At 40.4% G+C, this 12614-nt stretch overlaps 1 protein-coding gene across 8 annotated transcripts in view; it reads right to left on the bottom strand.

Annotated features, from left to right (window-relative positions):
• The window catches only part of Mmp1 (matrix metalloproteinase 1), a 330832-nt gene that overhangs the window by 29828 nt on the left and 288390 nt on the right, over positions 1-12614 (bottom strand). For all 8 annotated transcript variants that reach the window (XM_031928038.2, XM_032601880.1, XM_031928035.1 and 5 more), the window contains 3 exon segments: positions 10340-10499; positions 3312-3448; positions 2921-3241 (listed from right to left, as the gene is read on the bottom strand). In XM_031928038.2, the coding sequence (XP_031783898.1) occupies positions 2921-3241; positions 3312-3448; positions 10340-10499 (618 nt within the window).

The following is a 12614-nucleotide window of genomic DNA, read 5'->3' as shown; positions in this document are numbered from 1 at the left end:
AACAAATGTTGGTTATGTATTGGAAATAAAAACTATTGTTCAGTTTATTTTTAATCAGCTTAATAGAGTATATGTGGGTTTAGGCATTTGAATTTCGCGTCGCTGCGCGCTCTCCGTTGTGACGTTGCGTAGTGCGCATGCGTCGAGGCACGCGCCGCCGGCCCAGCTCGCGAGCGCGCAAAGGGCCCGCGCACACTTATGCATGTCCTTATTTCTGTCAGGACCGACAAGCGACTTGCACTTTTTTGGCATTCCTACGCTTTTTCTGTGTGCATTTACTATTCTACTAATTTTCCGAAGTTCGATAGTTTTTTTATTGTTTTGGATTTTTCTAACCAATCAAAAATTTGTTTCCGTATCTTACCAACGACAATTGTACTTTTTATTTCACGTTTGATGCTGTGATCCTTGTTTGCGATGGCTGTTCGTTTGTTTTAGATACAATTCTTGCTTTTGCTCGCTTTCCTCTGATGTGCCGATGTAATAAAGAAAAAATTCTCTTATTTACGATTGACTGATTAAAACTTGATGGCCATCTTTTATAATAGCATTTTATTGTGCCTGATCCAGGTGGTTTTAGGAGATTTTGGTATAGCATAATTTTCATTTTTCGATTTGCAGTTTGCTGTATCTGGGATAGATGAGTTTAGAGGCTTGAAGAACATCAGTATTAAAATATTATATTTGCAACTCTTTGCACATGACGGTCATTGACAATGCTGCTTCTCGATGGCTAACTTTGTGGGACAACGCAAATTAGTTTCACCGCTGCCCCCTAAAGTTAACTGTTGGAAACCAATAAGAATAATCGTGACCCTAGCAATGTTCTCAAAAAACAAACGTTAGTTGTGTGTTTGTTTCTTACTATATGCGAGATGAAGTGGACCATGCACAGATTGTCGGTGCAGCCGACAAGCGTAGGTATACGCACGAGCGTCGGAAAGGGAAGCATATTGTATGAAATTATGCGCGATTTTAGCCAAATCTGACGATAGAGAAGGAATCAAAGGTATGAAATAAAGTCTAGGGGTCCAACGAAACTTTAGGGTCTCTTTTAATATGTTGCAGCTAACTTTTATTGAAACGTGCTACAGAGGGGCTAACTTAGCGATTTTTAAAAAATAGGCTACCTTCCAAGTCCTATAACTCTACTTCTAATATATAAATTTTAATAATTGAAGTGTATTATTAAAGTTCTTTCCAAAATGATGATTTTTAGGAGCAACAAGCCTAAATTATTTAAAAACTGACATAATGGCGTCTAATAAAAAGTCACTAAAAAACCATTGATTTTGGTGTTTACTGCTGTTCAAACCAATATCGCTTTTCGAATATATTTATGTTATAAAAATATTTTTTACATAAATCTAACATAGATTTATGGATGATTTAATTTTTGTTTGTCAAAATGCAAAACTGAGGGGCTTTTTTTTTAAATCAGCTACTTTTTAGCGAGTTCCGAGAATTTAAATAATTTTACACGAGCACAGTTGGCACCTAGAGGGCTGAAAATTCATAAACAGTTTTCTTTTTTGATGTTTTTTTATAGAAAACACGGCGATAACATTGACAGTCCTCTGCAGCATTTGGTTTGGTATTTCAAAAAACTTGGTTGGAATTACCCATATACATAATTTATGTGTATAAAAGTAACATTGCACATTACACTTTTGTACACTAGGCCACTGAAGATTGACTCCATAGGGTAATATACTTATATTGCCGCTGACGTGTCGCTTACATGATTTTTAAAATTGTTGCAGTCTGTTCTACTGTTCGTCCGTCACCTTCAAGAATGTCGAGCTACAGTATTTAAAATAAAGGAAAACCAGTGATCATGCCAGCTGCTTATCAAGAATAACAAAGGTGCTAAATTTAAACATTTATATCCTGTATCAAGCCCTATTTATTTTACTAGAATCATAATCAATATTCGATTTCAATGTTAGTTTCAAGTCTATAACTATTCCGTAGGTCTTAACCGTGTCAACGATTGGTACGTGCATGCTATTTTATATAGATTTCTATCCAATTAATTGAAACAGACATTAACTCGCGCAGACTACCGCTCGAGAGCCCGCGCAGCCTCTGACATGGCAGACAAAGCCTCTGGTAGATCATCTAATATTGTCTTGGTGTAAAGTTCTAGATCGTCTGCGTATACTAATCTTTTTATGCGTCCTAAAGACAATTTTTTCTAAGTCAGTCATGTATATTGTAAACAGTACAGGGCCTACGATGGAGTCCTGTGTAACCCCCAGAGAAAGAAACTGCCCTATTGTATGAAAAAGAAAGAAACGGGTACATCAGAGCCAGATGCTAGCAAAAAACCGACAAGCAAAAAAGGGCAATGCACAATAGAGTAGTTATATTGCTATCAATAATACACAATCTGGCGCTATCATTGATCACGCGCAATACCTCTGACGAATAAATCTAGTGACATCGCGCCAGTCTTATTCGTCATGCTATGTGTATGCGAGCCTTTATACGCTCAGCATGGTCGAAATAGTGGAGCGCACCAGTGATGTATGACGATTTCCGACAACCTAAGCTACGTGAAATCCTAGCCTTTTTCACACAACTATGTCGGCAGCACTGACAAAATTGCTAACGACTCCGTAAACGTTACAAATTTCATACAATTGTAGATGCGCATGAGAAAAGCACGCGGAAAAGTAGCTAAGCGTGCGAAGACGTATACAATAATGTGCGTGCACATGGGAAAATGACACTTGACGAACGCAATTGTCTTCATGAAATCGAATTTTGTGCACGTAAGGAGGAAAAAAGAGTAAGATCTAAATGAAGGTATGAAAATAACGGCTAAGCCATAAGGCTGCGGGTAGTTAACTCCTATTCTCCAATATTTTTATTGCGTGCAAACGAGTATTTTACTAGTTATTTGAACAATACTTACTGAAAAAGATCTATCATTGAATCGGAAATATGCATTATCTTTAAAAAAGTATGTATAGCCATGGTAAGTAATCGATGCATCCACATTATCTGGTATACCTTCCCAATTTGAAATCAGTTTGGGATATGTACTTTTAACAGGTGGTTTTTGTAAAGGATCAAATCGCCAGAACTTGGTTCCTTTGTAAAAGTAAATTTTACCGTTGCCCGTCCATACAGTAACAGCATCTAGATTATCAGGTATACCTGTAAATCCTTCACTAATATCCTTTGGATAATCTCCATCCATTTTTCTCCCTATGTACCTCCAATACTTAGATCCCTAAAATATAATTCTTTTAGTATGAATAATATTTGCGATTATTCAACACAAAATAGAATAGAAAACAGACTTTAAAAAAATAGGTTTTTCCATTTTTGTAAGTAAAGGCAGCATCTATATTTCCAGGTAAATTTTTCCATGACGTGCTAATTAATCTCGGATATCCACTCTCTACTCCGTCTGTAGTTAATTTCCAATACAAGTCACCTGAAAAATTTGAAAAACAAAGTAAAAGTTCAGTATAATGTCATAGTAAAAGAAAATTTGAAATTTTTGGATTGCGTGGATAAAATAATAACACTAAGAAAATAGTATCAGAAAATAGTATATAAATAAAATAATATCAATTATGCTATTTACATTTTAAAATTTTTTTTTTTCATTAATGAAATGATACTGCACTTTGATGTAATTTGAGTTTTTCGTGAAATTTCCGAATTTTTCAATAGCAATTAAACCTGAGTTATCCTCGTATATATTCATCGGTTTATCGTTTTTTATATCAAACATTTTATGTAGATGATTGTTTATAAACAAGATTTCTGTCACTGCTTCTGAGATAGCAGTATACTTCGTTAATGTGAAACATTAAGTTACAGTGCTTTGTTTATGGGTTTTTCAAAATATTACATTACAACCCAGCAACAAAAAATCACGCGATTTATCAAGTGATTTTTCGGGTGATTTATTACGTAACGTGTCTGCGCTATTTATAACTTGATTAATCACTCGATATAAAGAATATTTTATAAAAAAATACATAACAATTTTACCTGGCTGAGGCTACTAGGGAGATGGAACAATAATCACACTCAATGTGTTCAGTTTATTGCACTCTGTATTTCGCCCAGCCCTTTCCTACAACACGGTGGCTGTAGTCCCTCCTGCGCACAATGTAGCCACGCAGGGTTTATGCTTGCACGCTTACACACACGAGCCGCGCTCGCGCAGCAGACAGCTGCAGGCCCAGGCCCAGTCCGCTGAGGCTAGCTCTCTCTCTCTCTCTCTCTCTCTCTCTCTCTCTCTCTCTCTCTCTCTCTCTCTCTCTCTCTCTCGACTCCACGAAGGTCATAATGGGAGTCTTCAACTCTGACCAGCTTTCTTCATCTGAAGATGCCAAGTTCATCAAGGCCTTCATTGATGAAAATTCCCTTTCTTCTGTCCCTTTCATCAATGGACATATTTTACCTGGCTGAGGCTTGAACCGGGGTTTTCAGCGCAGTAATCCGCTATCCTACTACCTGAGCTATTTTCGCTCATGCACAACTTCATTTAGTTTGTACACTACTATACGTGGGCCAACTTTTTCTTCATTTCTAAAGTTATTTTGATTAAATTATAATATAGTGATAATTGCACGCAATCCTTGCGCTATTTCTATATGAGTGCGACGTTGCAGCCGCGCTGATACGAGGAATCTCGATCGGTGCGGCAAAGCCCCTAGTGAGCGAAAGAAACAAGCGAGTCGACTTGTTGTTGGCGCCGGCCTGACCTCGAGTTCGAGAAACGGGGTAGCTAACCGTCAACGTTGGCGCACGCCGCTGATTGGTCCTTCGCATGTCGCGAGCCAATCAGCGAGTGCCGATGCATGGCTCGTTATCCGCGCAGACCCTGAGCTAATCGGGCGCCAGCAAGAATTACAGGTTTGATGGGCTTGAGGAGAGAGTGAACATGAGGACGAGTGGGAAATCCACCAGTTTTCTCTCGGCTGTCGACGGAGTACATCGACGTGCAAGAGAGTCAACGTGATCTCCTTTACCCGTCGACCCCAGGTCGACGATTAAAGCTGATTGGCAGCAGAGTCTCCCGAGTGCGTGTGCGTGTGTTCCAGGTGTCAGTCAGTCGCATGCGAGTCTGTGTTGCAGCAGGTCGGGCTTGTCACAAGCTAGAGATATAGTCCGCGCGCATGAGAGACAGAGAGCCGAGAGCGCGTACAGCTTGATGTCACAGGCTACGGCTTCTGGGATTAGCGTGGGTACGCGAGTTGGAGACAAAGAGAAAGATTAGATTAGATTAGATTAGATAGTTTTTATTTGTGTACATTATGTTGTACAATAATAAGATACAGCATTATGAGGTGAAAGTAGAATACAGTAAGTTGATGCGTGTTTAGATTATGTATAGTGTAAAAGTGTACCGATGGTGAAAATGAATAGCGCGAGAATGAGCAGGTGTGTGCGTGTGCATGAGTGTGTATGAATTATGTGTTTTCGAGTTGAAAGTAGTAATCTTTAGCAAGTTTTCTGAAGGTGACAGTAGATGAGGTGTTTCTGATGTGAGATGGCAGGCTATTCCATAAGTATGAGGCGCTGATATGAAACGAGTTCCTCAGCGTCTCAGTCCCGAAGGCAGGTATTTCCAGAGGTGTCACCTCGCCCCTCACAGGCCGGAGCGAGACGCGGAAGTCAAAAAAGGCCAGTACGTATGATGGTACAACCGAGTTAAACATTTTACGAAGGAAGCAGACTGTGAATTACTTCCTGCGTCCGTCAGTGGTTAGCCACTGCAGCTCCCGCCTGTAAGGGGAGATGTGTTCATCTCTCCTTACACCATAGATGTACCCGATTCCTGTATTCACGAGCCTCTGTAGTTTTAAGTCGAGTTCCTGCGTCAAGTCACAGTATACAAGAGAACAGTAGTCAATGATCGGAAATAGGAGTGCTTGCACGAGATGTTTGCGCAATATGAGATTGGTACTCTTTCTAAAAAGGTAATGCCTGTACATTAGCGAGTGAGCACGTTTACACACTTGTGTAACGTGCTCCTTCCACGAGAGTTTAGAGCCAAGCACCAGTCCCAGATTACGCACAGAGGATTCAAAGCTGACCTGGGCACCCCCGATATTAATGAAAGTGTTAGCTGTTGAGGGAAGTAGATTTATGTAGTATGGGGAGCCCAGGACAATTGCTTTGGTTTTTATAACATTAAGTTTAAGCTTGTTTTGCGCAGCCCAGTCCATTATCCTCTCGGCATTAGCACTCATCTTGTTTGATAAAGAATCGAGCTCCTCGAGGTGGCAATGACTGTAAATTTGCAAGTCATCCGCGTAAATAAGATGAGAAACATCAGAGTCTAGACAGAAACCGATGTCGTTGATGTACAATGCAAACATCAGGGGACCTAAGACGGAGCCCTGCGGGACGCCGATGTTAAGACGCTGCAAAGAAGAACGCTCGATATTGTCACCAACGACGGCTTGCTTTCTCCCAGTGAGATAGGAGGCAAACCAGCGGATAACCTGCCTAGAGAAGCCGAAAGTGGATAGCTTCCTCGGGAGCCGGACATGACATACAGTGCCTTGCTAAAATCAAAGAGAAGAAGGAGTGTCACTTTCTTTTTGTTTATCCCGGCCCTGACATCATCAGTTAGCTTAATTAGGCCAGACTGAGTGCTGTGGCCAGTGCGGAAGCCTGTTTGATAGTTGTCTAGTAAGAGCCTTGATTCAAGGTATTGTGAGACTTGCCTGTGCACCAGCCACTCCAGGGCCTTGGAGAGAAAGCAGAGAAGTGAAATCGGACGGTAGTCAGTCAGGGCTGTTGGTGAACTGACTTTGTTGAGTGCACGCACAAGTGACAATTTCCAGGCAGATGGGAAACGGGTTTCGCACAGAGACAGGTTGAAAATGTGACATAGTAGAGGAGCAAGGACTGGCAGTGCTTTTGAGATAACAACCTGAGGGATGCCGTCGCTTCCCCTGGCCTGGGTGTCGAAGTGCGATACTGCAGCCAACACGTCCGGTGCTAAACTCGAAATGTTCCGGGAGGTCAAGACTTTCCAGGGTTAAAAGATATTCCTCAATAGCAGGAGCTAATGGATCATTGGAGATCGAGCTGAAATGCTTGTTGAGTTCATCTGTGATGACCAGTCACATGCGCTAAGAAAGTCCCTTAGCTTCTCGGCGTTGATTCCCTTAAAGTTTCTGTAGGAGTATGTGTTAGGTACGTATCGTGGAATCTGTACGTCGAGAGTGGCCGTGATAAGGTCATGTCCATTGATGAAAGGTTAGTCTGTCTTCCAGTGTGACAGCAGACGATCCTGCTCGTCGATTAGGCACAAGTCAAGCCAGGTATCCGAACCCTGTTTATGATGCGTGGCACCATAGGGGATAGAAGAAAGGGAATTTTCATCAATGAAGGCCTTGATGAACTTGGCATCTTCAGATGAAGAAAGCTGGTCAGAGTTGAAGTCTCCCATTATGACCTTCGTGGAGTCGAGAAAGAGAGAGAGAGAGAGAGAGAGAGAGAGAGAGAGAGAGAGAGAGAGAGAGAGAGAGAGAGAGAGAGAGAGACACAGAGAGCTAGCCTCAGCGGACTGGACCTGGGCCTGCAGCCTGACGTCTGCTGCGCGAGCGAGGCTCGTGTGTGTATGCGTGCAAGCATAAACCCTGTGTGGCTACATTGTGCGCAGGAGGCACTACAGCCACCGTGTTGTAGGAAAGAGCTGGGCGAAATACAGAGTGCAATAAACTGAACACATTGAGTGTGATTATTGTTCCATCTCCCTAGCGTTCTCCTAAACGTTTCGATCGCACTAAATCCTACCGTTAAAGAAAAATCCTAGTGCACACGAGGCGCTAAGTGTTGCACACCTGTGTCGGAAGGCGCAGCGTCGCATAAGATTAACTGATAAACTTTGTAAACTGTCTCATAATTTTGTATGGGCATGCATATAACGTATAAAATTTAGTAACCTATTATTGATATCTTTATGCTTTTCATGCGAGGTAGACCTATAACTATAAAAAATAAATTAAAAGTTATTCTATATATTTTATAACAAGCACAATATGTTAAGTAATTCTGCAGAGAATTTTTTAGGGATTCCTCTAATTTCTATACCTTACAGGAAAATTCCACATAATTTCCTGTATAATAAAATATAAAATTTTGTTTTCTAGCTTGCCTCTTAAGTTGTTAATTATATAGTGTAATGAGATGCCCTAGTAGACGACGTCAGCGGCTGACGCTGACGGAGGACTTTTTCGCGGAGAGACGATTGCGCGTTCAGATTCGATCTTGCTTCTGCCGTGATTACATCTACGCTAGATACACCGTCGGAAAATTGCGAGCTTATCAACTTTACCCGGCGCACAAGAGAGTTACCTAGTGCTTAGAGTAACTACAGGTACGCCTCCAGAGCCACAGCAGTACACCTTTACTCCTGGGGAGCCGTGAACGGTCGCGAGGCCGAGGAGAAAACGTTGGACCAGCGAGGGAGGGAGCACGATTTCTCTGATACCTGGAACGAAGCCGTCGAAGGCCGAAATTTGTCGCAACCCAGTCCTTAATATTATAACATAACTTAAAGTAATACAGAGAAGTTTATTAACTAACAATTTAAAGAACATTAAACAAAAAAATGTATAAAAAATGTTGCCTGACCGAGGCTTGAGCCAGGATTCTCAAGGTAGTAATCCGCCATCCTACTGCCTGAGCTAATTGTTTGTTGAATATAATACTAATTATTATTGCTCTTATTTGTGAATCGATCGATTTTCTAACCTGCTTCTTTGCCTTTAGTATTATCATTTTATTGACTGTTAACTCCATACACTCTTTGTTTTCTAACAAAATCATTTATCTGATCTTCCAACTTGTGTAGTTGGCGCCATCAAAAACTGGTATCATAATACCTTCAATTTTAGCTTGCTTGGCTATTGCTTTTTCTTTGGCAATTATATTCTCGTATACTTAATTATTGTTAGTTAATTTTTTACTTTATGCTACTTCTTTGGTTGCTATATCGAGCTCTACTTCAATCTTAGCTTTTTGACTTATTTATAACTAAGCTTAATCTCCAAATTGCTACGTGCTCTATACTAGCACTGTGCCTCGTGTTTCACTAGCAGACTTTAATCTTCGAACATCACACATTAATTTTAATTATTTTCCAAAAATCTTCTAATGATTCTGTAGTCAATGATTTTCCCTTCGTTTTTATACTTGTATTTTTCTGTTTCGATTTATCTGTACTAACCCTTTTTCTGTGTTAACGTTTCTTACATGGCAAAAACTGTGACAAATAATTTTGATTCCATGCTCCGCAAGCACTTAACTTTTTCCTCAAAATTTTTGAACCTTTAGCTATTTTTCCACGCAGCACTTCAAATCTTATTTTATTATCTTTATAGTACTCAAAAGTAACTATATAGATAAGGAGAAATACAAACTACTAACCATGCTCTTGCTACCATATTCGATCGCATGGATAAAATAATAACACTGAGGTTAACAATAATAACAATATATTTAATTATATGTAGTCATCAATAGCCATAGTCGGCGGCACGTCTGCTCACATTGGTGTCTTGTGGTAGAGGGAGAGTGTAGAGTACAGTACAGCATAGTCTGTCTCAACGGCGGCGGAGTATACAGTCTAGTAGCGAGGCATGCGCGGTATTCTTGTTCTCGTCTGAACTCGTTTCGCTGTACAAAATCGTCACATACCGAGAGATAGCGCGACGTGCACCATTTTGGGCCTGATCACGATTCTACTATTTACATATTACAACAGAATTAGATCAAACATAAAAAACCGCTGCCAATTCATTGGCACGTAGCTTCCTCCAACTAAATTTATAGGTCTAACGAATAAAATATTGTTTTAATATACAGTATAATCTGCCAGCTAATGTATGAGGTGATATTGATACATAATTTAATATATAAGTTTTGGATGGTTCATTGTCCAAAGGGTATGAAGAGTCTGGAAAATTTATCAAAATTAGTTCTGTTAGTTGAACGAAAATTATTCGCACATGCAGATCGTCAGACTTTGCGAAAGAGTTGCGCTTTTCGATCTCTTGGGCTCTCATTGTTACTCCGTTCGCCGCCGCCGACCTCCTTAGCAACGGCGCCGCGGCCGCCGTGGCTCATTTCCCCTCACGCGCTTTTCCGCTGAGCACTGTGGTGAGGGGATTTTTCTTTCTTAACTGGGAAAGTGGAAAAAAATTTTCGGACTAATTTCCCTAGACTGTAGACAGAAATTGCCCAAGCGGACGTTAAGACCTATAATCCCGTCGCGCCTTTCTAGAAAAGAAAGAAATGGGCACCAAGCAATCAGTGAACAGAGCAAGAAATGTGTGTGTGTATAACCTACCTCTAAACACAAATGTATCACCTTCAGCAGAATTAAAGATAGTATCTATTTTTGGATTAGAACAAAGCTGTGAATCTTCTTCGCTTGATGGAGGCAAATGAGTAGTTCGCTGATGAATATTTGATTCGCCTCCATCTTCATTTTTGGAACCATAGAGTGCCTAAAAAAAATCAACAATTAATAGTTGTTTGCAGGATGCCATTAAAACATTTTTGTGCATTTTTTATTCAACCATGGGGAATTTATTTTAAATGCTAATTATTTTGCTAAAAAGCAATGTTTTTAGCAAAATTTTATATTAGTAAAAAAATCTAAATAGAATATTGAATTAAAAATTAAATTTATGATATACTTTTGTATAATTTAGAACAAAAAAGTCCAAGCAATTCGCTGGGACTTAGATCCATACCGACGATTTTCTGCCATTTATGCTGCTCTTTAGAAAAAGGTTAAATATATTTATATTAAATATATTAAGATATGACGTAGAAAACATACGTCATATATATTTTGGGGAAAAAACAGTACTTTTGTACTGGTAGATCTTCTCTAAACACACAAATTTTTGCCATTAATGTGAGGATTTAAAAAAAATTTAATTCGAAAATTCTCTAATAACAAAGTTTTGAGCATATCTACTAGTATATATGCAAAATATACAACATTGTTTATATTTTGCATCCTCCTAGAGGAAGCATTGTAACAGTAAAAAAATAATTAAAATAAAAAAATTATATTTTCAATTTCGCTAAAACTTTGTAGAAACGCATTTGGAGGTGTTTAGAGTTCGAATCATGCGTTTTTAAAAAATGTCCGTGCGGATGGGTGTGTGTGTTTTTTTTTCTCTCTCGGAGAAAGAGGTATTCGGGAAAATCTTAGAAAATTATAGCATAACCTTGTTTAAGGGGTCGCCGAGACAGCCCCATCCACAATGTTAGCCGTGTGCCGGATTCCCACCGACTAAACCCATCCCCTCTACAGTCAGGTAAAAACACCCAGCCGTAAAAAGGAACGCCCTCTTTGCCTTTGTCGACCCTCGGTAAAGGTGCCTAGCTCCATCTGCTATGCTTCTGAACCCCGTAGTACCACCGTCAAGCAATTCTTTGCGGGGGGGGGGGGGGGGGAATGCTTTCGCCCGCTTCTAGTTGATGTGGTCGTCATCACTATAGTCATCCTCCATTTTCTGCGTCGTACATACACACGTACGTACTCAGCCTCCTCGTCTTCTTCTGTCTTTATTGTCTTTCCTGACTTTCTTGAGAATGTCTGCTGCATAAATGCTGATTGCGCACCATCCATCCTCCAAGGTCAGAATGGCCGTCATAATCGACTCAGGAGTTACTCTGATCTGAAGATAACTCTCAAGTTCCTCTCGCTCCTGATGATATCGTAAGCACTCGCAAAAGACGTACTTAACATCCTCTGTTGCATCCGAACAGATTAGGCAGTTCGGATGGTCGTCTAGTTTGAACCAGTGCAAGTTTGCCCGGAAACATCCGTGCCCGGTCAAAAACTGCGTGAGATAGTAGTTAACTTCTCCATGTCTTCTTCCAATCCAGCCTTCTATCCTTAGTATAAGGCGATGAGTTAATCGTCCTTTGCCATTAGCATCCAATCTTGTTTGCCATTCGGCCACCGTCTTCTTACTTGCGGCATCCCAGATCTACTTCTGGCTTTTGTCACTCGATCGTCCCCTAGCTTCGAATACGTCCTTTCTTTCCAACGCTAGAAGGTCAATGGGTGGCATACCTGCTGTAATGCAGGCAGCATCGTCCGATACCGTACGGTAAGCGAACGCCACTTTTAGTGCACTACGCCTATACACAGTAGTCAACTTTCATGCATATGATTTCACCCGCATCGCATCTGCCCATATTGGGGCTTCGTATAGCCTAATCTATGTGGTTACACTGGCTAAGAGTAATCTTCGCTTCTGAGATAGTCCTTCTACATTTGGCATCAATCGTGATAGAGTAGCCCTAACTATTGCTGCTTTATCACTGACTATTTTCAGATGCTGTTTAAAACTTAGTCTTGCATCAATGGTGATGCCCAAGTATTTGATGGTTGGTTGAGAAACAATCTTATGTCCATCCACCGTCAGTGTAATTTCCTCCTACTTCTTTCCTACTGGCTAATGAGAATAACTTCTGTTTTGAGACTGGCTAGTTCTAGACCCGTATCTGTTAGATATTCGTGTATTATACGGGTTGATTCTTCAGCTATGTCTGTCACCTCTTCTTTACGTTTCGCTACTACCACTGCTGCTTCAAAG

The sequence above is a fragment of the Nasonia vitripennis genome (genome assembly GCF_009193385.2).
Source record: "Nasonia vitripennis strain AsymCx chromosome 4 unlocalized genomic scaffold, Nvit_psr_1.1 chr4_random0003, whole genome shotgun sequence".
NCBI lineage: Eukaryota > Metazoa > Arthropoda > Insecta > Hymenoptera > Pteromalidae > Nasonia > Nasonia vitripennis.
This window is presented reverse-complemented; position numbering and strand designations above follow the sequence as displayed.